The following is a 26,272-nucleotide window of genomic DNA, read 5'->3' as shown; positions in this document are numbered from 1 at the left end:
GCGGGGAAAACCCGGAGCTTGTAATCCGCCCGAAGAATCGGGCCTGCAGCCCTTCTGCGCATGCTCGCACGAAGGCTGCTAGGACTGTCGGAGCCGTGGGCTCCCCTCCTCGCGGGTCGCGCGCGCTCCCGGCGGCTATCGCAGGGGCGCGCGCGGGCACGCGGCTCGCTCCCGAGCGGGTGGGGGCGGGGAGCCGGGGTCGAGGTGGCCGGAGGGGCCTGGGCGGCGAGGTCGTCGCCTGTGGCTGCAGCGTCCGAGAGCCCCGCCGCTGCCCTGTCCCCGGAGAGACAGGGCCCAGCTGCTGTCGTCGCCCGGCTGGTGCCCGGTGAGGACGGGCCCCGGAGGGTGGGAGGGTCCTCGGCCCCCAGACTGGACGCGCTCCCCAACAGGCCAGGGCTGGGGTTTGTCTCCCAGAACTGCTGATGCGAGGTTGGGCGGTCCCTGACTCTTCGGCTGGCCCCTAGGTCGCCCCCTTGCCCTTCACCGCCACTCATTCCCTTTATTTTCGCTCCTCCTATCCGCCCCCCCCCACTGACCCCTCGGCCTGAGCCCCGACCCTCTGAAGGCGGGGATTCTCCCATTTTTCCCACCCTCCCTAACCATGTCCACCCTCCCATACTGCCCCCCCACCGGCCCCCTTTTGTGCTTGGAGGTCTTTGTGACCTTGCTTAGTTTGATGATTCCTACATCCAGTTCCCCCCCCCTACACGCACACACCCCTACTTCTGTTTTATGCAGATGGCCTTTTAATGGCTTTCAAACTTTTTGGACTCCCCCCTACTTGTAGAAATACTTTTTTACCTGCCTACTGTGTGCCCACGGAGCACAAGCCTAAGAAAGCAATTGTCTCCTGACCTCGCAGACTGCAGCTCCGTCGACCCTACGCCCCTGCCCCTCCATCGGTCCCATTGTGCCCCATCCATGCCGAGTGTGTTGCGGCTCGGGAAATTGATCCGGGCCCTGTGGCGCTGCGCGCTCGCAGCCCTCGCGTCCATGACGCTCCGCTGTGTCTCTGCGCATTCAACCTTAGATTCCAAATGTGCTTATTGTGTTCGACCTGTTGGCTGCTTGGGGCCAAACGCAGTTCGGGGCGCCCCGACGGGAATATTCTGTGTGGGTTCCCATCAGGCCTCTGTGTTTCCTCTGTGGAATGAGACTGATTGGACTGGGGAGGGGGAGAATGGTGTGGTTCCCCAGAGGGTAGCGTGTGGAGCTGGCGGCTGGTGTGTGCTGAGCCAGCAAGACCAGGAGATGATGTATTGGGCAGAGAAACGATGCAAATGCAGCTGGGAAAGATTCGCTGTGTCCATCCGTGGTTGGAGCTCCCCAAGTCACCCCTGAGGAGAAGAGACCTGGGACATCAGCTCCTCCAAAGATTACAGCTCTGGCCCCTGTGGGGTAGACCTGCTCTGGGGTACACACAGGGTAGGCAGTGCTGCGCCACAGAAACTGCAGGGAGAATTGGAGCGGTGGGCATGGGACAGACCCTTAAGAAGGAGGCCTGCAGGGGAGTTGGTGAACATGAAGCTCTGAGGGGACCTGGGGGTGGAAAGGTAGAAGATAGGCGAGGTCAGGTTGAGAAGGAGCCGTGTTGTCCAGATTACCAGTTGCCACTCAGCCAGTGTTGACTCCTGGGCAGCCACTGCAGTGTCAGAGCCCAGCTGTTCCACAGGGCTTCTAGCGCTTTTGATCTCCAGGCCTTTCTTCCAAGCAGCTTTCCAGACCCTCTGGGTCAGCATTTCGAATGGGTGAAACCCAAGAGAGAGAGAGAGTGGGCGGGGGCGGATGCTCCCAGGTAATTTGTAGACTGGGATTACACACACAAATCATTGAAAGAACGCTTTCCTGGAAACCAGCTTTCGGGTTACGCAGCAGACGCACTTTGCACTCAGCTGCCCTTTTCTTGGACAGGCTCAGCCTTTGTTGCAGACTGGGGACTGTCCCTGTGCATGGTAGGATGCTGAGGGCTTTTCTGGCCTCATCAAATGCCAGTCGCACTTCCCCCTCCCCCCTCATAACTACCCAAACTGCCTGCAGACATTACCACATGTCCCCTCCCCACCGCCCACTGCCATCCGGTCGATTCTGACTCACTGCTGCTCTCCAGGACCGAGTGGAACTGCCCCCAAGGGTATCCAGGTCTGTCCATCTGGTCTGGAGCAGACAGCCTCATCTTCCTCCCACCGGGTGCCTGGCAGCCTCAAACTGCTGATCTCAGCAGCCCCACAGCCTCAGCTTGGGAGCCTCCAGCCTCAACCCAGAAGAGTGACTGGAGGGGGTGGGGGAAGCATGCTGAATTTGAAAAGGACCATTTTAGCCACTATTCAGGGTACAGGCCCTAAGGGTGGGCCGGGCCCTGAGAAATTGGAAGGGCAGCTCTGACCTTACCAGCATGCTGCTCAGTTGAGGGGATCTGAGGGTGAACTTGAGGGCTTGCCTGGCTAACACAAGACTAAAAATAGAGGCTATTGACCAGGCTATATTGAATAACGTCTGTAGAGTGGCATTGTACGGGCACATGTCATCCAGGTGCCATCCAGAGGGCTGAGACGCTTAGCAACGGGGTCCTGCCCCACCCTCATGGCCTAGCTGTGTGTGAGCCTATTGTCGCCCCCACTATGACAGTCTATCTCACTGAACCTCCCCCCTCCCGCCTCCCTGGCCCTCTGCTACATAAACCCAGCCACACCTGCTGCTGTTGGAGCCGGCTCTGAGTCATTGAGACTCTACCCTACAGGACCAGACAGAACTCCCCCCCACCACCAGGGTTCCCCAGGCTGTCGTCTGTACGGAAGCAGACGGCTGACTCTGTGTGTCTCCCCGCACCACCCCCAGCAGCTGGTAGGTTGGAACCAATAACCTTTAGGTTGGCAGCCCTGTGCTTAGCTGAGTCCAGCACAGCGCCTCCTGGCCTCCCTGTCATAAGGTGCACATTGGATGGTGTAATTACAGTCATTGGACTCGGGGTGGCTGTGTCAGCACCGGCCTGGGGAAACCGAACCACCTAGAAGGTTTCAGCTGGGAATTAAGTGTCTCCCATGGCGACAGTAGGCGCAGGAGCCGGCAAACAGGAAGTGGTGAGGCGGCTTGGGGACAGGCAGCCGCTGGAAGCTGCTGGCCCAGCCTGCCTGGAAGGACAGGGGAGGACACCCTGCAAAGCTAGACTCGGGAACTGGGTGCCAGCTGGAGCCTGGAATAGGCCGAGCTGGCAGCAGGACCTTGAGACCCCGTGCACCCCCGCTGTGGTGCAGAAACCCCTGATGGATGACGAGTGAGCTTTGGCTCATCAGGAAAGGCCTGGTGACCTGTGAACGGAAGGTTGAGTTTTGGAGCCCTCCTGGGAGTGGGTACTGCCCCTCTGCGTCACCGAGAGTCCGAAATGGACCCACGGCACCTGACAGAGAACAGCTGCCTGCTCAGAGGGGCAGATTAGTGCGCACACGTAGACGTCGTGGGTTCAGCTCCAGTCCAGTGGAGTCTGGGGCGGTGAGCCTGGGAAAGCTGGGACAGCCTTGCCTGTGGTCGGCATGCGTACAATTGTAGCATGAGGAAACAGTCCCTGGCGTGCCCTCACGGGACACCAAGTGGTAAGATGGCACCCGGAGACTGGCTCGGGAAATGCTGGATCTGGGAAACAGGCACTTGTCAGAGGTGTTTACGTCTGGATCTCCTGAGACATGGGAACTCTCCATATTAAGGCAATGCAGAGCCACTGGCGGCAGAGGGGATGAGACTTTTTGCTCTGGGGCCACTGGGTTTCTGTTTGGAGTATGTTACCCTTGGAAGTGGTGATGTCACTTCTTACCCTAAAGAAGATAGGCTGCCCAGGGTGGAGGAAGGGAAGTTGGCTCTGGGCCCAAGCCCTGGTGCCCACTGGCGGTGGGGTCCTGAAACCCGCATCACCCCACGGGTGGAGGGGACAGTGGCAAGATTTGGAAAGGCCATGGTTGAGTGACAGTCACGGACATCAAGATTGATGTGTCAGGAGCCAGTGGATTGGGCCCAAGTCCTTCCCAGGCCCACGGCTGGGGAGGAGTCTTGAACAGGGTCATTTCTGTTTGGGTGTAGATAGAAAGGATGAACTCCGGGCTCTGGCTCTCTGCCTCTACCCAGGTGGTATCCCACGTGGCTCCATCTACCCATCTGTAACCAGGATCTTCAAAACCTTTTCATTTGGAATTAATTTTAGACTTCTTTTTTTTGGTGCGGGAGGAAGCAGAGTGACAAAAATGTAGAGAATTCCGGTATACCATCACCCAACACCTTATATGAGACAGCCAGCACTGGGAGCAGAAGCAGGACGTGCCCATGGGTCCAGTACTGTGGCTCAAATGACCCTCACACACAGCCTCTGGCACCCCACCCCCATTGCCCCTACCCCACCCCCCAGGGTACATCTCGTCTCCTTAGTTCTCTCCAGTGTGCAAGGCTGTTTTCCAGCCTTGGCTTGTCTCTGACAACCTTGACCCTTTGAGGAGGGTGGGTCAGGCGCTTGGAAGAATGCCCTTCAAGTGGAATTGGTTGTCTTCATTGACTCAGGATTAAAACTCACTGCCTCCAGTCATTTCTGACTCTTGGTGATGACCCCATAGGACTGAGAACTGGAAATCTTTACAGGAGGCGAAAGCTTGTCTTTCTCCTGACTCAGGAGGAGGTGGTGGTACATTTTTTGGCAGGACAAGCAAGGGTGAGATACTGTATTTTCAGGAGTTGCTGGTGCTTGGATGTCATATGCTGATGCCCTTAGCCATGATCACTTAGGAAACACTTCACAGTCTCTGAAGCTCACGGGCAGATCTTCCCTGTCCTATGGGGTCCCCATGAATTGGCATCCGTTTGGTGGCCGTGAGAGGTAAGTCGTGGATCGTTATCTCGGGGGAGATACTTGGGAGACCACGCATATCCCCCCAACAGGGACCTTAATATCCTTGTTGGGTTCTTTCTGCTGGTAAGTAGTGGGTTACGACTAGGCTGTTAGTCACAAGGTCAGCAGTTCGAATCCACTGACCTGCTCTGAGGGAGAAAGAGGAGACTTCCTGTAAAGATCTGAAGCCTCGGCAAAAGGGGGGGCTGTGCATTGTTCTGTAGGGTTGTTGTGGGTCAGAATCACCCCGATGGCTCTGAGCTGAAGTCTGTGTGAGTTTGGTTTTATTCATTTCCCTATTTTACCTCATTCTTTATTTTTCTCTCTCCATTGTATGACAGCATGTTACTTCTGAGCGTTAAACTAAAATTCCAAACTCACAGCCGTGGAGTCGATGGCAATTCCTAGGGACGCCACAGGACAGGGCAGAACGGCCTCTGAGGGTTTCTGAGACTGAGACTCTTTACAGGAGTGGAAAGCCTCATCTTTCTCCTGTGGAGCAGTTGGCGATTTCGAACTGCTGACCTTGTGGTTCCTATGGTAAAAGTGAACAGTGGGGCGGGGGAGGGGGAACAATGGTCCGTTGAGAAGAGGGTGCCCGCACGCTCAAGGAAGAGTACAACCCATGTTTCCATCCCAACCCTTTTCACACGTGCTGACTTGCGCACTGACTTGAAGTGAGCCTGGTGAGTGCTGTGGGCTGTGTAGCAGGCTAACTGCTAGGCCACAGCTGTTCCTCTCCCAGGAGGCAGTCTGCTCCTGTCAGGAGTTAACCTCTTAGAAGCCTGGTAGGGCAGGCCTGCCCTTTCCTGTAGGGTTGCTGTGAACAGGGACTGACTCGCTGGTGGCAGTTACATTTTTAAAATCGTTAATGCGGTCAGCCACCAAGAGTCTGGTCCAGGCAATGACGTGGATGAAGCTTGGAAGGCAGGCTGCTGCGTGCCCTGAACCAGACACAAGTGGACCGATACTGCCCAATTAATTCCAGGCAAGAGCCTCAAAAAGCAGACGGCAGCAATAAACGTTTCCATGGAATAATCAGTCGTGACCCATAGCCTCCCTCTGGGACAGAGAGGTACCGCCCGGCTGCGAGTGTTTGTGGGAGCAGAAAGCCTCTGCCTTGCTCCTGAAGTACGCCTAGTGGGCTTGCACCGCCGCCAGCCTGGTGGTTAGCTGCCCAACGAGTGGCCCACTGTGCCACCAGGGCCCGGAGACAGACACTAGATTACGAGTTCGTAGTTGACCGGAGGTCATTGCTGAAAGGGTGCTACCGTTTCGGTCCTGGGTGATGGATTCTGTTAACAGTGGGGTCACTGGTGGAATCCATCAAAATGGCATGCTGTGTGTTCTATGTAGCCGTCACAGTAAAGTTAGGACCTTTTAAGCAAGTTAAGAATCGGTAAAGTGAACTTGGTCAGGTAAGAAGCACAGCCAAAGGTGAGGCTTAGGAGGACCTTGTCCCATATAGTAGTTTGGCCTTCTGATGGTGGGGGAACCTTGCCTAGCTTGGGAAAGGTAGCTAAAAGATCGAATTTTGCTCACTAACTAACTAGTAGCGTACACAAAGAAAGCACAAACAATTTTGGAAGTCCTCCTGAATCACTTTTTCCTAAAGGGAAAAATGCAAATTCTTGGTTTGGAAGCTCACACGTGCGGTTCCTTTCCGCGGCGACAGCGCCACCTTGTGGCTTCCCCGCGCTTGCCGGAAAGCTCGCCGGATCCGGGACTCGAACTCGCGCCGCGGAGCAGCTCTGGCTCAGCGGCCCCGAGGCCGGGGCGACCGGCCCCGGGGGGTTTCGAGGCTAAATATTGACGGGGGTAGAAAGCCCCATCCTTCTCCCGCGGAGCGCCTGGTGGTTCCCAACTTCGGCCCTTATTAGCAGGTCAGCGCCGCAAGTGTTGGCGCCGCCCGAGTCAAAATGACGTCATGTTCTGGTCCTTGGAGGGGGGGCTCCGTCCCGCCTGCTGCAGGTGGGGACTTCCATTCTAACGTCGCTGGCCGGCCGTGTGTCCCAACACGCAGACCTGGCACTTGCTCCGAGACTCCTTCGCCGAGGTCCGTGCGTTTCGTTTCAGGAACCCTAACGCTTGGGGCCCCCCCCACCCACCCCCCCGGCGGTGGCATTTACCGTGCCACTGGGACGTGATGGGGCGACCCCCGGTTGGGGGCAGAGGGAGCCCATGGAGGGGCAGTAAGAGGTTTCCGTCCGGGCCGCTTTACAACTCTGCCCTCCACGAGCGTGCGTTCGGTTTGTACACAGCACGCAGTCCTGGGTGTGGGAAGCTGACAATTTAAGCCAAAAACCCCACCACGGCCATTGAGCTGATTCCGATTCGGCAAGCCTATGAGTTGTATAGTGGGCTTACGTTTTGGGCTGCAAGGATAGCAGTTCAAAACCACCAGCCGCTCTGTGGGAGAAAAATGAGGCTTTCTACTCCCGTCAAGAGTTACAGTTGCAACAAAGTGTTACAGTTTCTAAACAAAAAAAGGGTTACAGTTTCAGGAGCTCGCAGGGCAGTTCCGCTCTGTCCAGTAGATTGTATCGGCGGTGTCGCTGTGAGTCGCAACAATCTCAAACAGGGTAGAGCTGCCCTATGAGTTTCTGAGACTGTAACTGTTTACGGGAGTAGAAAACCCCATCTTTCTTGCAAGGAGGAGCTGGTGGTTTCGAACTGCTCATCTCGATGCAGTGAAACCCTGCGGAGCGCAGTTCTCCTCTCACACACACGGGGGCGCCAGCTGTAAGCTCTTATCTGCACCCATGGCAAACAAAAATCCCTCACAGCCACTGAATCGATTCGGACTCCCCGTGGCCCTCTAGGACAGGGTGGACGTGGGATGGAAACTCTTCTCCAGAGTAGAGAGCCCCTCTTCCTCCTGCAGATCCACTGGGCATTTCAGACTGCAGACAACATTGCAATCACTAAGCCACCAGGGTGTCTTGTATGGATACACACATGTATTATGCCCTCTGTTGAAAGACCCCTGACACTCCAAGTCTTAACTGGGTCCTGGGAGCCCTTTCGGGGGGTTCCAGAGCTAATGGTCACCTGGGGATTACTGGTAGGCTGTAGGGGATCTGGGCAGTCGACAAGTCCTGAAGGGATGCGTCATCAAAGGTTGGGGACCCTGTGTGCACCCTAAAATTAGTGCAGTACAGTCAGGCAGAAGAGGAACTAGGGAGGGGTTTAGGAGAGGGGCTTATGGATGGAACAAAAGCCAAAACCCAGTGAAATGAGACAGTCAAGACACCCCGAGTCCTCCTCTTCTGTATGTCCCCGCAGGGTCCTGGGACAAGGCTGAGATGATGCACCCCCCACTCCCTCCATGGCCTGCACAGGCAGCTCTCTGCCCTCTCTGAACACCTGAGTCCACGTGACCATCAGTGTCCCTTCCAGCCATGGACGGCTGACATCACAGGGAACGGCAGGCCCCAGCTAGAAAAGCCATTGCTCTGGTGTGGGCAGCATGGACACCCTCCACCCCTTCCCCTGGAATGTGCCTCTGGCCCTAGGGACTCGGTCCACTTGAGAGCAGACGGGACAGGCTTCCCCCCTTAATCTCCCTGCACAGCAATTCTTGCTGGCCCTGCCCTCGGGGCAGTCTGGTCCCGGCTGGCCGCCTCCCTTTCCCACTCTGGGGTCCAGCTCTCGCTCTCGCGGCAGGTGGGGTCAGTGGCTGTGGCCTCGCCAGTAGAGCGGCTCTGCGGAGTCTTGAAGCTGTCGGCCCTTGGCAGCAGGTCATCGGCCCTGTACTCCGAGGTGTCCTGGAGGGGGTTTTAACCCCCGACCTTTTGGCTAGGAGTTGTTGAGCACCTCATTGTGGGGACTGCCCAGGGACTTCTGTGAGCCAAGGGTGCCTGGCACACCATCCTTCCCCTTTTGTAGCTGTTGCCTCCTTGTCCTGCCAAACTCAGCTCCGCCCCCACCCCAAGCCATTCCCAGTACGCCCTGCACCCCTCCCCCCGCCCCCCCCCCCAGCTCCTCTGAGTCCTCTTTGTGTGCCCAGTCCTGGGACTCAACAGCTCCCCCTGGGCTGTCTTGCTTTATCCCTGTGTCTTCCTCAGGGTCTGAAATGCTAGGTTTCTGTAAACACTGGAGGTGCGGCCACTTCCACGTGGGTCAGAGCAGGACGGCCCTTCCCAGGCCAGTGTCCCGGAGGGAAGGGTGGCTCCTGGGATGGCTGCACCAGGCCTTGGGCCAAAGAGGATGATGGTGCTCATAGAACTGGGGGCAGCACCCCGAGTAGGCAAAGGGAGTCCAGCGATGCTTTGTCTTGGGAGAGGGAAGACCTCAGCCACCCTGAGTGTGCAGATGGAAAGGCCGGCAGTAGGGAGCCTGGCCCAAGGAAAAGGAATGTTTAGAAAGGAAAGGGGTGGGGGGGACACTCCCAAGTCGGATGTCATTTACGTGCATGCACACGTGGTACTTAGCAGACAGTGAAGAAGCTGTGGGAACATCATACTCAACCAATAGGAATGACCCCAGTCAGAATCTGTAAGGCAGTGGTTCTCAACCTTCCTGTTGCCACGACCCTTTCATAAAGTTCCTCGTTGCGGTGACCCCAACCATAACATTATTTTCATTGCTACTTCATAACTCATTCCGCTACTCTTATAAATCGGTGGCCTCGCAACCCACAGGTTGAGAACCACTGCCTTAAAGGGATAGCCACTTCCAAGACCTTAAAAGTGTCCACAAGCAATGCTGTCACTCTGAAGCCTGAAGGCACCGGGGACTCCTCAATCCCCTGGTGTGCACGGGAAGCAGGGCAGAGAGTAGAGAAGGCCGAGGCAGAATTGGCATCTTTGGATTGAGCTGTTGGTAGAGAATACAGACAGACTCGCGACCGCCAGAAGAAGCCAGAGCCCTGGTGGCACCATGGGTTAAGCGAGGGGCTGCTAACCCAGAGGTCGGCCGTGTGAGCTGCCAGTTGCTCTGCTGGAGGAAGATGAGGCGCTCTACAGGGACCCCTCAAAGCAATCCTGTTCCCTCCTATCAGATCGCCATCAGAATCAATCTGACGACAGGGGTCAGGTTTTTGCCAGAAGACGGAGTGAATCCAGTGACGGCAGAAGCGCAGGCAGGATGCTCCTTGGCAGCAAGGATGGCAGAGCCTCAGCTCCCCTCCCGGGGACATGTGATCACGAGGTGCTGTGCACTGGGCAGTCAAGCGTCAGCCAAAAAGAGAGGGGCCCTCAATGAGCGGACAGACACAGTGGCAGCAGCCATAGGCTACAGCATGGCAGTGATGGGGAAGACGGAAAGGAAGAGGCAGGGCTGTGTTCTGTCCGTGAGCCCGGTACCTGGCACCTCTTCATGGGAGTAGAAAGCCCTACCTTTATCCCGTGGAGTGGCTGGTCGTTTTGAACTGCCGACCTGGCAGTTAGCAGCCCAACAAGTAACCCCTATGTCCCTAGGGCTTCATGGGCCATTTCTGACCCAGTAAACCATACACCTGTCCACTTCCAAACAGCCAATGGCAGTCCATCTCAGCTCATTAATGCCTAGCATCTCAGTCTTTAGGTGTCCCCTTGTTTAAAGATGTCCCGTTTTCCCAGATTCATACTTTGTACATTCCACCTTCTGATGGTCGACGGATGTTGACCAGGACCTGTTCCTTCTCATTATGAGTGGCGCCCCATCGGCAAGGGACGCCCCCTAAGCTTTCCTCCACCGTCATTATGGTCAACTGCTTCCAGAGACAGACGCGGGGCTTCCGACTCCCCGAACAGTCAGTGTCTCCGAACTTGCGGCCCCATAGGGCCGCTCTGCGTCGGCGTCGGCGCAGTGGCAGGGAGTGGACTTGAGGTGGCACTTCCCCAGTTGGAGTGGAGTACCTTAGTGAAGAACCAGGGCGAGGTTGACATCTGACCCCTTGGGCTCCTAAGACGGATGTCAGACGCGGCTGGCGACCCGCTGTCCTTTGTCCGCCATTCTGGCCCCACCGTTCTCCCCTGCATGCTCTCTTCCTGCTGGGTTCCACACTCCCTTGAAATTGCCACACAACACGATTACAGGGTTTACTAGGGACCAGAACAGTCACAACCCATGTGAGACGTGCTAGGGATTCACTCAGGACAGCCTCTTCTTCCCTGCTGTCCCCACAGGGGGGCCTCTCTCTGGCCCTCAGCCTCTTGACCTGGTTTCTGCTCTGCTTGGACACTGTTACAAAGCCCATTTAGGATTGCCAAGACACCCCTAAAGGGCTTGCCCCTCCACTATAAACCTCAGCTCCGGCCCTACCCAGGACTAAGTGCCAGAGGCACCTCACTCTATACACCAGCCTCCTGCCCCAAAGCATTCGCCTTTACTTGCTCTGTGGGCTGGGAACCCCATTTCCTGTCTCCTGTTCTGGCCCCGGTTCTGCTGCTGCTGCCGCCCTGCTGTCACTGCTGTCTCTTGGGTCCAGGCAGTCGCTGCATGGGGATCTCATGGTCATGCTCCACTCTTGGCTCTTCTTTGTTGGCAGTGAGATTCCCACCTCCTGCGTCTGAGATGCCCCATTTTATACCCAGCAGGCTGGCCCTCTGGGAGCCCTGGCAGCCTTTGGAAGCTACCAGCCACTCTGCGGGAGACAGACAGGCTTTCTGCTCCTGTAAAGAGTTAGAGTCTCAGAGCCCCCAGGGGCAGTTCTCCCCAGTCCTAGAGGGTGGCAACAAGTCAACACCAACTCGATGGCTTTGAGGGTTTGGGGGCTTTGTGTTTTAGGATGATCTTTATAATTAGCACTGTGAAGTCACTCACAGCTGGATCATGTGATCAATCAGTGTCTTCCCCCACTTTACCCAGACCCATCAGGACCATGGACACCGTGTGGTAGAGTAACAGGCCATGGCCACGAGAGTTACACTCAACTGTCCATCTCCCTGAACTTGGTCTCTGGCAACTCAGTGGTTCACAAGTCTGCAGTGCCAGGAGAGCCACCAGGGCAGCCCCGCCCTTCTCATACTACCAGGGTCTGCAGGGCCTGTGTTCATCATTCTCCTGCTGGGACTCTAGGTCAGCGTCCTTGTAGGCCTGTGATCATGTGTCTCTCCAGCTAAAAGCCTACTAGGTGTGGTCACTATCAGGGTGGGGAGGCTTAACGGGAGCCTCGGGAAAGAACCAAGGCCAGTCCTGGTGTCCCCTGGCCCAACCCTAGGTGTGCGGGCTCCTGTCCTTCACCCCCTCCTGTCCTTCACCCTCTCCTACCTGCCCCTTACCCCCCAGCAGTGCCAGGGTTGTGGTCAGCTACAGAGAGATGCTTCAGAGACCATTCAGTGTACTGGGTGGGGCATATGGGTAGACTGGCCTCCCTGACTTAACACTGCTCTAGCCCGGCAGGCTCTGCAGGGTTTTGGGGTGCTGCTGGCAATGCCTCTGTGTAGTCTAGTTCCCAGGGCACCCCAGGTCTCCACCCATGTGTGTCAGGCCAGAGAAGATACCAGGAAAGGAGCTGGGTGGAGGAGGGTAGGTCAGCTGCGGGTCCTGGGACCAGCCTTCCCCCATGAGGTTGCCCATCAGGGCCCATAGGTTCTCTGAGCCCTCCCCTGGAGAAGAACCCCCACCTTGAGGTGAGGGTTCACATGGAGTATGGGGAGGATAGTAGCTCTGGGCCTGGGTCACTGCTCCGGGACCCCTGGCCCACTCTTGGGTTTATGGTGGGAAGCCACCGCATGCAGCCCCAGACCAGAGGCCTTCACTGAGCAATGAGTGACCAGCGGGAACTGAACCTCAGAACCAGGCAGGGCCCTACCATCTGTGTGCCAGCCAACACCCCTAAGTTTCAGGGGTCGTCTGACTGAAGACCAGGGCTGACATCTGTGTCCCTGTGAGTCATGCCTTCTGCCTGTCCAGAGGCTGGAGCCAGCCAGACGCCCAGGCCCAGCCATGCCCTTGCTCTGATACAAGATCACAGCCACAGTGGGTCCTAGGCATTTCCCCAGGGCCAAGACCCGGTGCTAGGTTGGCCTGGGATAGCACCAAGTCTCCAAAGTGTAGGGGTGAACTATGTGGGTTTCAACTCCTGCCTCGTCAGCCTTGGGTAGGTGTATCCCTAGTCTCTGTGGCTCGGTTTCCCCATCTGCCAGTGGAGCATGGACTTTTCAGCTCCTGGAAGGGTGGGTGAGCTGAGCTGCTATCTCCAAAGTGCTTGTCCCCCAAGCCTGGTGCCAGGCCCCTAGTCCCTCTCCTCATGGGGGGAGGGGGCGCACTGAGAAGTGTGGGGGTGGCTCCGGGGCCTGTCGACCTCAGTGCCAGCACTGCTGCTAGTGCCTGGCAGTCACCGTCACCCTGACAAGCCTAGCACGTCCTTGGTAAACTGAGTCAGGATGTGGGCTGAGAGGGGGAGGGGTGGGGTACAGAGCTCACCCTGGATTCACAGTCACTCATGATTGGGATATAGCCACACCCACAGAAAGGGGCTTTACCTCCAAACCTCACAGCTGGGCTTGAGCAGAATCGCCCACAGGGTCCTCTAGCACCAGCCGCTGTGTCCCAGCCTGGGTCTTCCAGTCCGGGATCTGGGGCCTTGGGGCCCCCACTGACAGGGCTCTTGCCCCCTCCCACAGGAAGGAGCTGCTGAACCCCAGGATCCTTGCCCAAGAGGACGAGATAGCACGCCCGTCCATCTGCTGGCCTGGGCGTGGCCTGTAGGCAGCCTCCTCCCCCAGGATGCCCCTGCCTGAGGCGGGGGAGCAGGAGGGTGAGAGCCTGCAGGCTGCCCAGGAGCCTTCCCGAGAGCCCGGCACCAACGTCCCTGCAGCCCCCAGAATACCCAAGAAGTTTCCCCCGCTGGTGCTACTGGCGGCGTCCGGCCACAGCAGGGATGGGCTGGGCTCTAAGCCCAAAGACGCCCACTGTGTCACGTCCTTGGACATGTCAGGGCCACCCACCCTGGCGGGGGCCATGCAGATCCTGCCAGCCAAGGAGCAGACCAGCGTCCCACCCATCTTATGGGCACCCGAGCAGAAACGCAGCCGTCTGGATACAGGTGAGCACCGCCAAGCAGCGGGTCCTCGGACTTTGCCGCATGAGGGAGGGGGTAGAACCAGGTGCTAGTGTCCACACTGCCCGGGCTGTACTACCTGGAGGATGGGGTAGAACAGGGCACTGGTATCCACGCTGCCCTGGGCTGCATTCCACGCATGCCCCCTTTCCTCTGGAGGGTTTGGTAGCCCATCCCTCTCCAAGGGTCCTCGTCTGGGATGCCCATTGTCTTCCCCTCCCACTAGAACACACCAGAGCCTCTGAGGTCCGAAGCGGGGCTCAGGAACCTGTCAGCCCCCTAGAAGCCCCATCAGCCCCTCAGCTGATGCCCGCTCTTGCCCTGCAGCCCTCAGACCCCTGGAGTTCCTGAAGACTCCGTTTGGGGGCCGCCTGCTGGTGCACAACTCCTTCCTGTACAAGCAGGAGAAGGCAGTGGGAGACAAGGTGTACTGGAAGTGCCGGGAACACTTCGAGCGCAGCTGCCGGGGCCGCGCCATCACCCGGGGCTCCCGTGTGACTGTGATGCGGGGCCACTGCCACCCACCTGACGAGAAGGGCCTGGAGGCACGGCGCCAGAAACAGAAGCTGCCCAGCCCAACCCTGCCAGAAGGCTTGGGGGGTCCCCAGGGCCCTGAAGAGCCGCTGGAGGGGGTGGGCCCCTGGCTGTGCCCCGAAGAGCCGGTCCCTGAGCTGGACAGGCCGTCCCCCGAGGAAGATGAGGGGCTCCAGGCCCTGTCGATGCTGAGCCTGCCCCCCAAGAAGCGTCCAGCACCAGAGTCAGGTGAGCCACCCCTGTCCCGCTCAGGCTTGCAGTGAACCACTCTCCGTGCAGACAAGAGCCCCGCTGCTCTATAGAGATAAGGAGTTCCCCCTGCTTTGAAACACCCGGGAGTCAAATGGATTTTAAGTTACACATCCCACTCTTCACTCGGACCGTGGCATAGATCCGACTGGGGTTTGCTGCTGCAGCAGGGACCGGTGTACAGGCCAGAAATCAGAATGTAGTTTCACAGTCCCTGCTGTGTCTCCATTGTACACGGATAGCCATGGGCCTCCACTAGGGGGGATCTGGTAGGCCCTGTTCTCCTGTCAATGCTTCATTGCTTAACCAGCCTGGGTCCAGAAGTGCTCCTCCCCTCTGCTTCAGCACATCCCATCCTTCTGTACACCCCCTTTAGCATGATTGGTTACAACCACAGTACCCACCCAAGAGGCAAGTGTTTGGCTTCTTTGATGCAGACCCAGGCTTCCACGAGTCTGGAGCCATCGCAAGAGTCCCACGTCCGACACCGACTGCTCTGTCTCCCACCGCACCTGAGAAACACTACACACACAGTTACCCATCCAGGACAGTTTCTTCTCAGCCACACCCGCTGGAGTCAGGCGACTGTATAGTCCTCCGCCTCTTGGCCTGGCCTCTGCCCTGTTTGACCAGTGTTAAACAAAGCTCTTTTGAGGTTGCCAATATATGCCCAAAGAGCATACCACTCTACTGTAAGCCTCCACCGGGGGCACTCAGCTCCTCCAAGTAAGTGCCAGAGGAGCTCCCTTGTGCAAACCAGCCTTCTGCCCCAAAGCACTCAGCTTGCTCCGTGGCCCAGGAAGTCCACCGCTCCGTCTCACACTCTGGCTCCTGGTTCTGCTGCTGCCGCTCCCTCTCGCGTCGGAGCTGTCTCCTGGGCAAGGAGGGTCCAATGCCCAGGAATCGCAGGGTCCCGAGAAACTACTCCTGCTTCTGAGAGGGGTCATTTTCCACCCAGCAGGAAAGCCATCACCGTGGACCGTGTTGACAGTCACACCCCAGTCCCCTCAGGGTCCTCCACTGCTCTTACCCAGACCCATCGGGAAGGGTCATTGGGTGGGAGTTCAGAGAGGTGACGGCTAGAAGAGCCACATGAATAATTCAGTGCCTGGTGGGCACTCTGGTGCGGGAGCCCTGGGGAAGCGGTGGACACTGCCAGAAGGGCGGGGCTTGGAGCCCATCGGCCGAGACAGAGTTGACCGACAGCTTCTTTAGAGATGGTAGCCCATGGGGCAGGTTTGCTGCCTTACGGGGCCGCCCCCAGCCCGTAGCAGCAGTGTCTGTAGAGACCCCTGGTGGCATGATGATTGAGTGCTCAGCTTCTGCCAGAAAGGTCAGTGATTCAAACTACCAGCCACTCGCTGGAAGAAAGGCCTGGAGATCCCTGCGTGGGAAACTCACTCCCCTGGGGCAGTTTAGCTCCATCACAGGGTCCCGATGAGCCGGACCCACTGACAACACCCAGCAGCTAGTCACTGGTGTTTGGGAGCAGCGGCCCGGTGGACACATCTGGGGTTCGCGTCCCAGACTCTGTTGCAGCCCTGCCCTGTCATCTGAGCTAGGCCAGTGGCTGTCTAGATGACACCTAGGCATGCCCCCATTTGGGTCAGAGGAGTGTTGGGCTCTCGGGTTCGGTGACTGTGGCTGTTTCTGAATCAGGTCACCAGGGCTTGCTTCCGAGGTGCCTAGTGGTGGATTCAAACGGGCAGCCCTACCTTTAGCAGATGAGCACATGAATGTTGCCCCCACCACCCCCACCCAGGACTACCATTGGATCCCAGGCGGGCCACCCTGGCCCTGGTCTCACCTCGCCAGCCCTTCTACCGAGACCATCTGCCAAGACATAGTTCCCAGTCAAGATCACATTGCCACACTCTTGGGCCTAGAACGTACATGTGACCATGAACAGGGCTGGGTCAGAGGGTCCCCCCTGAGTGCCCAGATGGGTGATACACATGAAAGATACAAAGTGGAAGGCATGTCACCTTTGTATCTGCCACATGGGCATCCCCCAAAGAGCCTCCCAGTTCTGAGTGGGGGGCGAACGCTTTTCCTCCACTAACTGCCCGCATCCCCCCAGGCGAGGTTCAACCTCTGGAGTTCCTGAGGACCTGCTACGGGGGCAGCTTCCTGGTGTACGAGTCCTTCCTCTACAAACGGGAGAAGGCCGTGGGGGACAAGGTGTACTGGACATGCCGGGAGCACGCCATGCACGCCTGCCGCAGCCGAGCCATCACCCAGGGTACACGCGTGACCATCATGCGGGCCCACAGCCACCTGCCCGATGTGGAGGGCCTGGAGGCCCGGCGGCAGCAGGAAAAGGCCATGGAGTCCCTGCAGGCCGGGCCTGCGGACAAGCTACACCATGGTGCGGACAGCCTCTTCCACAACCGGGGGTCTGGCACCCCGACCAGGCCTCGGCCACGGCAACGTGCCAAGCCCAAAGACTCGGGAATCCGGAGCCAGCCCCCCACTCCGAAGGGGCCTCCAGCCGAGACTCAGGACTCCGAACCAGGTGAATCTCCCTCCTTAAGGACCTTGAGGTCTAGGGACTGCAAGTGGTGGGCTCAGATGGCCTAGCCCCAGGCCCTGACTAGCTCTGGCATCTCCGCAGGTGGCCCTGAGTTCCTGAGGACCCCCCTGGGGGGCAGCTTCCTGGTGCACGAGTGCTTCCTGTACCGGCGAGAGAAAGCGGCAGGCAACAAGGTGTACTGGACCTGCCGGGACCAGGCCCGCATGGGCTGCCGCAGCCGCGCCATCACCCAGGGTCGCCGGGTGACAGTGATGCGGGGCCACAGCCACCCAGCGGACCTGGGCGGCCTGGAGATCATGCGGCAGCGGGAGAAGCGCCCCGGCCAGGCCCAGCGCGGGAACTCAGGTACCCCAAGAGCCAAAGGACCATGGGCAGGGCTTGGAAAATGGGAGGGGAGGTCATTTCCCCCTTACCTTCCTAGAGCCTTCATCTGTCCATCTCGCTCCTCCTCGGCCCAGGCCAGCCCTGCTTGTGCTGAGAGAGAGCGTGCAGTGGTTGTTGGCTGTCACACAGTCAGAGTGGCTCGGGCATCCTTGTGTGCAGCAGGAGGACACGTTGCCCAGGCTGCACCATAGCCACGCTCTGCTGTGCTCCAGGCTGTCGTCTGGGCTCTGCTGTTGGTTGGTCCACTGGCAAGGTCCCCCTTTGTCGTTGGCTGATATGCCGCCACCCCCAAAACACCCCGTTACCAGCCCGGAGGTCCTTTCCCAGCAGGTGATTTTAAGTTGGGGTGATTCCTACCCATAGCGACATTTGAGGACAGAGCACAGCACTTTCCAGAAGAGCAACTGGTGGACTTGAACCGCTGACCCTTAGATGAGCAGTCCTCCACTTAACCCATGGCATCACCAGGTTCCCTATGGCATGTCCAGGAGGCAGTGGTAGGATTGGCCTGAGCATCTAGGTCTAGGCGAGTATAATATCTGGTAACCGATGGGTTCTGCAGGAGCCCTGGTGGCATAGTGATTGCCCGTTGGGCTGCTAACCCCAAGGTGGGCAGTTTGAAACCATCCAGTCCTCAGGAGAAAGATGAGGCCTTCGACACCCACAAAGAACTGCAGTCTCAGAAAGCCCCAGGGGCAGCTCTGGCCTGCCCTACAAAGGTCAAGGAGTCGGTGTCGGCTCCGTGGCAGCAAGTTGAGGGGTTCTGTGAGCGCCCTGCAGATGAGGTGACGGGAGGAGGGCTGGAGAGGTTTGCCTATAACCAGTCCAGATGTTTTATGAAATCTCTGGTCACCCGTGAAAGAGCCTTCTACCAGTTGCCACGGTTACCCTGGTGTTTGGGGAACAATGGGCTGGGTTGGGGGCAGGTTTAGGGCAGCAGCTCACCCACCAGGCCTCTCTTCCAAGGCTTCTTGGTGGACTTGAGTCATCAGCCTTTGAGTGCTGCCAAGGGCTTAACTCTGCACCACCAGGGGTGACCGCCAGTTCTCACTGTAGACACTGAGCCTAGCTTGTTCACCTGGTCGCCCTAAGGCTACAGGACCCAACCATCCTGCTCTCAGAGGTTTGCCCTCCTCCCTCCCCCCCGCCACCCCCCCCATCCCACCTGCAGGCCTCTGCTCACCCGTCATTTTCTCTGTCCCTGGGGGTTGCCTGGGGGACAGTCCGAGACCTACAGTTTCTCCAACTCACCTTTGACCCATTTTCTTTCTAAACTCAGCCTCTCCCCCCCAATCCCACCCCCCCAAAACCAAACCTGCTGCCAACCCTCTAGGATAGAGTAGAAGTGCCCCAAGGAAGGGCTTCTCACATCTTTCAATACTGCACCAGTGGGGCTCCCAGCCCACCTCCGCCCCCGCTCCCCGTACTCTCACAGGCCTTCCCGACTTCTCTCTGGCAACTCGCCGCCCAACTCACTTCCACCACGTCATCACTGGTGGGATAAACGCTTCTCACCCTGCAGGGCAGCGCCACACACCCTGGCCTCGGCTCCCAGCCTCCTCACCACCCCTACCCTCCATCGAGAGAAAACAGGAGTTGAGTGTGGACCAGATAGCCTGTTCCTGGACTAGTAAAGTTTCTGGATTCGGACCTCGAAAGATAAATCTGCCCGCCTCCCCCTCCAGGCTGTGCACGCACCTTCTCTGCACCTTCGTGCCCCTCCAAGTCATTCCCCGGGGTGAGCCCCCAAGGGTGTCTGCCTTCTCCCACAGGACCTGTAGGCCGAGCTGATAGACAAATCCCCATCGGTGCTGTTGAGTCTCTGCGGGGAACGGCTCTGCACATTCCCACTAGCAGTGCAGTTGGGAGGGGCCGGTGGGAGGCGTGCACCTTTCACGGCACCCTGTCCCTCTACTTCCTTCTCCTGGGAGTCCCCTCTGTACATCTCAGCCAACAACCTCTCTTTCCTGCTCTGCCCCAGCCCCCTCTCATGTGCGGCCAGCCCTGTCCAACTTTTACGCTAGTTGCCAAGACAGGACTCTTGACAAAGGTCGTGGGAGGCGGAGGGCCTGTTTCACGCTCCCATGCCTCAGGAAAGGTGGCCTAGGCAGCCAACAACCCAGCTCCGGGGTCTATGTGCTATGAGGAGAGCTATAGGCATGATATGGGGGCTCCTCCACCCCTCACGCCCCCCAAGGCCCCAGGCACCAGGGTCCCAATCAGCCTCCTGACCAGCTCTGGCATCTCCGCAGGTGGCCCTGAGTTCCTGAGGACCCCCCTTGGGGGCAGCTTCCTGGTGCACGAGTGCTTCCTGTACCGGCGAGAGAAGGCGGCGGGCGACAAGGTGTACTGGACCTGCCGGGACCAGGCCCGCATGGGGTGCCGCAGCCGCGCCATCACTCAGGGTGGCCGGGTGACAGTGATGCGGGGCCACAGCCACCCAGCAGACCTGGGCGGCCTGGAAGCCCTAAGGCAGCGGGAGCGGCTTCCTGGGTCAGCCCAGCGGGAAGGGCCAGGTATGTGGACAGAGGCCCAAGGCCATCTCCTACCTCCAGGCCAAGACCCCTGCTTGGTGCCCCTTTGGGCCCACATCCACGGGTCTAGCTTGGCTGTGAGTGTGAAAATGGGTGTAGCAGGCTATCATTCTTGATGCTCTCATAGCCCATTTATGGGCATGCATCAGGCCTTGGGGGCCCCACTTGTCGCCCTCTCTCCTGGGAGTGCTCTTCTGTGTCCTGCTCTCCCTAGTAGCCCCTACTTCTTTGCCTGCATGGCCACTAGGCCCACACTGTGTCCTCTCCATTCCAGCTCCTCACGTTCTGATAGTTCTTGGCTGGTTACTGGCCAGCTGAGAGGTCAGAAGACGGGTAGCTGAGGCTGGGGGTGGCAGGGTGCACACAGAAACCACAGGCCAGAGTCTGCCCTGGGGACTGGTCACCAAGGGCGCTATCAGGAGAGACCCAGGGGGGGATGGAAGGGTCAGCTGGCTGGACCCAGGTCCTCAGGGCCAGGCCCCAGGCTGGAGGGGCCAGGCAGCGGTCACAGCAGTGGGTGATGGGGACAGCCTCTCCCTGCGGTGCCCAGCCTCAGCCTTTTGTCCCTGGCCTGCGCCCAGTGGCTCCGCCGACTGTGGCCTTCTCCCTCAGGAGCCATCCAACCCCTGGAATTCTTGAGGACCTCGCTGGGGGGGCGCTTCCTGGTGCACGAGTCCTTCCTGTACAGGAAGGAGAAGGCGGCCGGCGACAAGGTGTATTGGATGTGCCGGGACCAGGCCAGGCTGGGCTGCCGCAGCCGGGCCATCACCCAGGGCCCCCGAGTGACCGTCATGAGGGGCCACTGCCACCCACCCGACCTGAGTGGCCTGGAGGCCCTGCGGCAGCGAGAACAGCTTCCCGGGCCAGCTCAGGAGGAAGACCCAGGTACTCGGGGGCAGGGATCTCCTGGGAGTCCCTGCCTGGCAGTTTGAATCCACCTGGAGTTACCTCAGAAGAAAGGCTTGGGACTCAGTTTCCAAAAGTTACAGCCATGAATCACCGAAGCCCACCGGCTCGCCAGGCTCACCAGGACCCAGTAGAACATTCTATGAGAGCCCGGACTCCCACAGAGCTTTACTTCCCTCTGCTTCCTGCTGGGGTCTGTGATCCCCTGACATGGTCACACAGAAGTCACAGGTGATACAACAAGGGGGTTTCTTAGGGATGTGAGCAGGTTGCCATGCTCAGAATACAGTTGTTCCTTCAGGACCATCTCTTGCCTGGCCTGCAGCCTCATGACCTGTTCTCTGCCTTGCTTTGCAATGTTACAAAGCTCTTTGGGGGGCTGCCAATAAATTCCCAAGAGGCATGCCACTCTGCTGTAATCCTCAGCCCAAAGGCACTCATTCAGCTCCAGTTCCATGGGCCAGCAAGCCCGACTCTCCCAATTGAGTGCCCGGACACACCCCACTCCACAAGGCCAGCCTCCTGTCCCAAAGCACTCAACCTTACTTGCTCTGTGGCTTAGGAAGTCCACGCTCTGTCTCATGTTCTGATGCTCCTCTGCTGCTCCCCGGCGGCAAAGCTGTCTTTCTGGACAAGGAGATTCAATGCACAGGGATCTTGGGGTCCAAGTGATGTGCTGCTCCACGGCAGTGCAGCCTACCCCTGGCTCTCCCGGCCATTCCTTCCCTCCGTAAAGAACCCACTTCTCCCCTTCTGTTTGACTGTGAGCACACTCAGAAAGGCTAGTAAGCCAGTCACTTCATGCCGCTGTCCCCTCCCAGTTGCTATGCACTTCCTAGATTTCCTATGCATAACACAACCCTGAGGAGGCCCGTTTCATAGTAGCTACGAATTGGGCGCTAACCACAAGATCAGTCTAAAACCACAAGCCACTCCATGGGAAAAAGATCGGCTTTCTGCTCCGATCAAGAGTTCCAGTCCAGGAAACCCACGGGGGCAGTTCTAACCTGCCCTGTAGGGTCGCTGTGAGTTGGAATCCACTCAGTGGCAGTGGGTTTTTTGTTTAACACAGCCCAGTACTCTGAGATGAGTGCTGCTTGTGTAGAATTCTATTTCTGTCTGGAACTTTGGCTGTCTGCATCCAGACCCAAACTTAAAGTCATTAAATTTCCAGAGCAAACCGTCGTCATATTTCCACACTAGATCAGTTGGGCACCAGCTGCAAACCTGGGAATCACACACACACCTCCCTGCACTTCTGGCCAGTTGCCCCCTTCTCATTCTTCCTTAGCCCTAACCCGCCCTACCCCGTCTCCAAAGGCTAGGTCATGCTGGTCACCCCAGACCAGCCAGCACTTAGCTCTTTCACCTCTGGCCTCTGTGAACCAGGTCAATGGGTGCTGATGTAACATGTCCAAACTCAGCCCATCTCCCCTCACTGCTCCATTTCCCCCCCACTTCCGCTCAACACATGGACCCAGGTGGTTACCTTAACAAGCATAGGAGGCTGCCTGCTGACTGGCTCCCTCACCGTCAGTCCTAGGAGGAGGCTTTCTCTGAGGGGCACACACGTTTCCTGCCCTGTCGCACCCAGAGGCAAACTGCTTGCTCATTATTCAAAAAGCCACACGGTCCCTTTTTCCTCTGCCAGCCTTCCCTTCAAATGTTAACCTGCGCTCTCAGCAGTTCTGGGTGGAACTCGGGTTTCCATGTAAGCCCCTAACTCTACCTAGTCTGCCTCTGCTGTAATAAAGCCTGTTCCTTCTGGGTCATTCCTAGCTCCCCTGTTAACATGTTCAATCAAGGCGGGCGGACAAACTTTCTGTAATCATCATACGGCTTTTCCATCACACTCGGTCCGATTTACAGTAACAGGTAGGAGAAACACGCACTCGCCTTAGTGCAGATAAATAACCCTGACTCTTTTAAAATAATACTCAACTTCAATCTTCTCTAGCTCTGGACTGTCTCCACTTAAAGTGCATGTCCTCGCCGTAGGCCCCTGGGGCAGGCCCCGCCCCCTGTCAATCATGCTTCACCAGGGTTCTGCTCCCAGCCACTCCTGGGGCAGTTTTGCTCCCTTCAGCAAAACTTACAACTTTTTACATTCTCTTCAGCCAAAGAAACCAGCTAAGAATCCAAAGTTTTGCTTCCCATCCCCTCTTCTTGCTTTTACAAAGCTCCATGCTTCCAGCCAGGAGGCATTCCATGAATCCCACACCCCTGACATCAATTGTGCTCTGACAGCATTCCACTTTGCCGCTGGGTTCCAGAAGCCATGGTGGTGCCCATGCAAAACTCACGGGCATGAAGCTGACTGTGGAAGCCACTAGGTTAATATTAATTTGAGAAATGCCGAGGATACAGTTCAGTCAGGACAGCTTCTTCCCTCCGTAGGCAGGCCTCTCTGCCTCTCAGCTACTTGGCCCCTGCCCTGCTAACAGGCAATGTTACAGAGCTTTTTTTAAGGCTACCAATAGATGCCCTAAGGGCATGCTACTCCTAATTGAGTGCCCAGAGGCACCCCACTCCACCAGCCAGCCTCCTGCCCCAAAGCACTCTAGTACCTGCCCGTGAGCTGGGAACGCCACTGCTCTGCCTCGTGCCCTGGCTTCTGATTCTGCTGTCGCTGCTCCTCGGGGTCACAGCTGTCTCCTGGATGAAGGCGGCTTCATGTGCAGGGATCTCAGGGCCCAAAAGAGGCACCCCATTACTCAGTCTTCTCTCTTGTTGGTAGTGAGATCTGCCCTTCTTGCTTCTGAGGGGTTCGTAATGTACCCAGTAGGATGGCAATCACAGTTAACCCTGTTAACAAGCACCACGGAAGCCTCTCAGCATCTTCACCCACTCCTCTGACCCAGGAGCATCAGGAAAGGGTCCTTTGATGGGCATTAGAGACACCATGGCTATAAGAGCTACATTAAATAATACCCTGCCCGGCAGTAAGAAGACCACTGTGTGGCTTAAACAGGAAGAGGAAGGGATGGAGAGCCATTGGTACTCATTGACATTGAGTATTATCCTTGATCATCAGTTGATTCTCAGTCCCTTTGATAAGAGGGCTGAAGATGGACTCATGGTCCCAAGTAGCTTTTCCAACCGGGCACAGCCAGTTTGTAGTTGTCAGGCAACCAGAACTCCCAACAGTGCCCCTCATCAGCATGACCACACCTGCTTTTCTTCCTCCTCAAGGCCCCAAGACCTCCTTAACAAGGTAAGTGTCATTGGTTCTGTCTCCATCAACAGGACATGGGTCACTAATCCATCTCTTCTTTTTTCTTTTCCATTTCTCAGAGAACACAAGTCTACCAGAAGTGCAACAGTGCTCACCAGAAGGCCAGCAGACCTATGGGTAATTACATCCACTCACTAATGCTGCATCATTGGCTAGCCAGAAGCTTAGTGGCCCAAAGTTATTTCTCTCTCAGTGTTTCCCTGGGGCGAGGATTTGCGAGGTGGTTGGACTAGATGGTTCTGATTCAGAGTCTCTTATGAGGTTGAAGGAAAGATGCCTGGTTGGGGCTACAGTCATCTGAAGGCTTGACGGTCGCAGAGGACAGCGCTCTAAAATGGCTCTTAGTCACATGGCTACCAATTGGAAGCCTCATTTCCTTGATTCAGGAGAGAGAATACAGCAAGAAGGAAGCCACAGCTACAGTCAAGCACACATTCTTCTCAAACATACATGGGACATTCTTCAGGATTGTGTGCTATGCTATAGATTGAGCCTCTACATGATTAAAAGAACTAAAGGCATATAAAGTGTGTTATCTGGCCACACAGAATAAGGAATCATTAACAACAAAAATCAGACTCACAAATATTAGGAACTAAATACCACTGGGTCCTAAATGCCAATAGATCCTAATGTAGGAATCACAAAGGAGATTAGAGACTACTTGAGATGAATGCAAATGAAGGTACGCACATCCAAAAGTATGGGATGCATCTAAAGCAGTTCTCTGAGGAATATCAATAGCTGTAAGCATCTCTATGAAAGGAAAAGTCTCAAGTCAAAAACTATTTGTGGGTATTGAACAATGATCTAGTTTATGGTTATATCTATCTTTTTGGCAGGGGTGCTTGTGGGTTTGGGTTATAGCTATCTTAACCTATTTCTGTCATGTTTGAACTTTCATAACATGCACACATTTCTTTGTGCCTAGAAAAACGGCGAGTGTGCAAGTGGATAGTGAGTCGCAATGACGTAGAAACTTCGCCGCCAGAGCAGACACGCTGTGCTGATTCCTGGCATCGAGAACAGCTGACATCCACGGGAATTGGCATCTTCCATCCAGCTAGATTCTGCTTGACAAACGCTTCTTTCTGTGCTCCCAAGGGCATCAAGAGCCAGCACCTTCCCTCCAGAGGCCACCCATCAGGACCGCTTCCCTGGTGTCCTCCGGCCCTAAAGAGCCACGCTCAGGGTTTGCGGCCTGCAGACCTGTGGCATGACACAGCAGTCCTGGCTCTTCTGACCCAACTGACAAAAGATTTGCGTGATGCCCTGACGTCCTGGTCTCCTGCTGCCCCCAACCCAGCAGCGCTATATTTCAGAGTGCAGAACTTTCCACCTGGTCCTGCTCTGGCCCCATAAAGCGGACATCGCTGGCACCCCTGCCTGTCATTCTGAGCTGTCCTCCCAGGACAGGTAGCTCCAGGATGGTGCCACTTGGGCCTCTGTGGCCCTTGGTCGACACACTGCTGGGACAGCTGCAGGCCCTGCCACCTCCCCGGGAACTAAACGAGAGGCACTTCTTGTCCCCTGTCACCTATCTTCCCTTGTCTGTTCCCCCCAGCATCCTTTGCTCTGACAGCAGGTGTGCCTCTTACAGCTCCACGTGGAGCCCAGCCCAGGGATATAGGCAACCACACGGGTGGCCCCCCCCCTGCCTGGCTGCCCACATTCATCCTGAGCCTGAGAGGCTTGTCTGGAAGGTACACTGTTAATAAACCTGCCCTCCCACTGGGTAGCTTTGCAAGGGGACCAGCTGATGGCCATTGAGAGCTTGGGGATAGGGGCTTCTGCTAGCTGTCAAATCCATAGCCTCCACCTTGGACTTCCTCACCCACCCTATGATTGTGCATACCTGCAGGTGGGGTGGGGGGTGCTGTTCCCAGGAGACCCCGGCTGTAGCGCTATTCAACTGTGGACGTGCCCCCTCTCTACCTGCCACTCTGCTTACACCTCACCTCCCCCAATAAACCCTATTTTATTCAGCCTCACTATTGGATGCTGTTGTGTGTGTCCATACGTGCTCTGCCCCATGGCTGCCTCT

General features: G+C 57.2%; 1 protein-coding gene across 3 annotated transcripts; it reads left to right on the top strand.

The window, feature by feature from the left end:
* The first annotated feature begins 127 nt into the window (after positions 1 to 127).
* Positions 128 to 26,219, top strand: FLYWCH1 (FLYWCH-type zinc finger 1). 3 transcript variants are annotated; one of them, XM_075564412.1, is made up of 9 exons: positions 128 to 325; positions 13,417 to 13,838; positions 14,181 to 14,615; positions 16,717 to 17,151; positions 17,251 to 17,514; positions 19,806 to 20,069; positions 20,669 to 20,972; positions 24,288 to 24,345; positions 25,160 to 26,219. In XM_075564412.1, exons 2-9 carry the CDS (start codon positions 13,520 to 13,522, stop codon positions 25,184 to 25,186), a joined length of 2,106 nt encoding a protein of 701 aa, XP_075420527.1. In that variant the 5' UTR covers positions 128 to 325; positions 13,417 to 13,519; the 3' UTR covers positions 25,187 to 26,219. The 3 variants fall into 3 exon arrangements, with proteins under 3 accessions (XP_075420527.1, XP_075420528.1, XP_075420529.1); XM_075564413.1 differs by having other exon boundaries at positions 132 to 325; positions 20,700 to 20,972; XM_075564414.1 differs by lacking the exon at positions 20,669 to 20,972 and having other exon boundaries at positions 142 to 325.
* The last annotated feature ends 53 nt before the right edge of the window (positions 26,220 to 26,272 follow it).

This window comes from Tenrec ecaudatus, chromosome 12 (genome assembly GCF_050624435.1).
Source record: "Tenrec ecaudatus isolate mTenEca1 chromosome 12, mTenEca1.hap1, whole genome shotgun sequence".
NCBI classification, from domain to species: Eukaryota; Metazoa; Chordata; class Mammalia; order Afrosoricida; family Tenrecidae; genus Tenrec; species Tenrec ecaudatus.
This window is presented reverse-complemented; position numbering and strand designations above follow the sequence as displayed.

Bases quoted from the DNA above. Each gene is read 5' to 3' on its own strand.
- FLYWCH1 (XM_075564412.1), top strand. From the start codon at position 13,520: ATGCCCCTGCCTGAGGCGGGGGAGCAGGAGGGTGAGAGCCTGCAGGCT. The intron at 17,515-19,805 runs GTACCCCAAGAG...GCATCTCCGCAG, and splicing joins GGCCCAGCGCGGGAACTCAG to GTGGCCCTGAGTTCCTGAGG. The intron at 20,070-20,668 runs GTATGTGGACAG...GCCTGCGCCCAG, and splicing joins AGCCCAGCGGGAAGGGCCAG to TGGCTCCGCCGACTGTGGCC.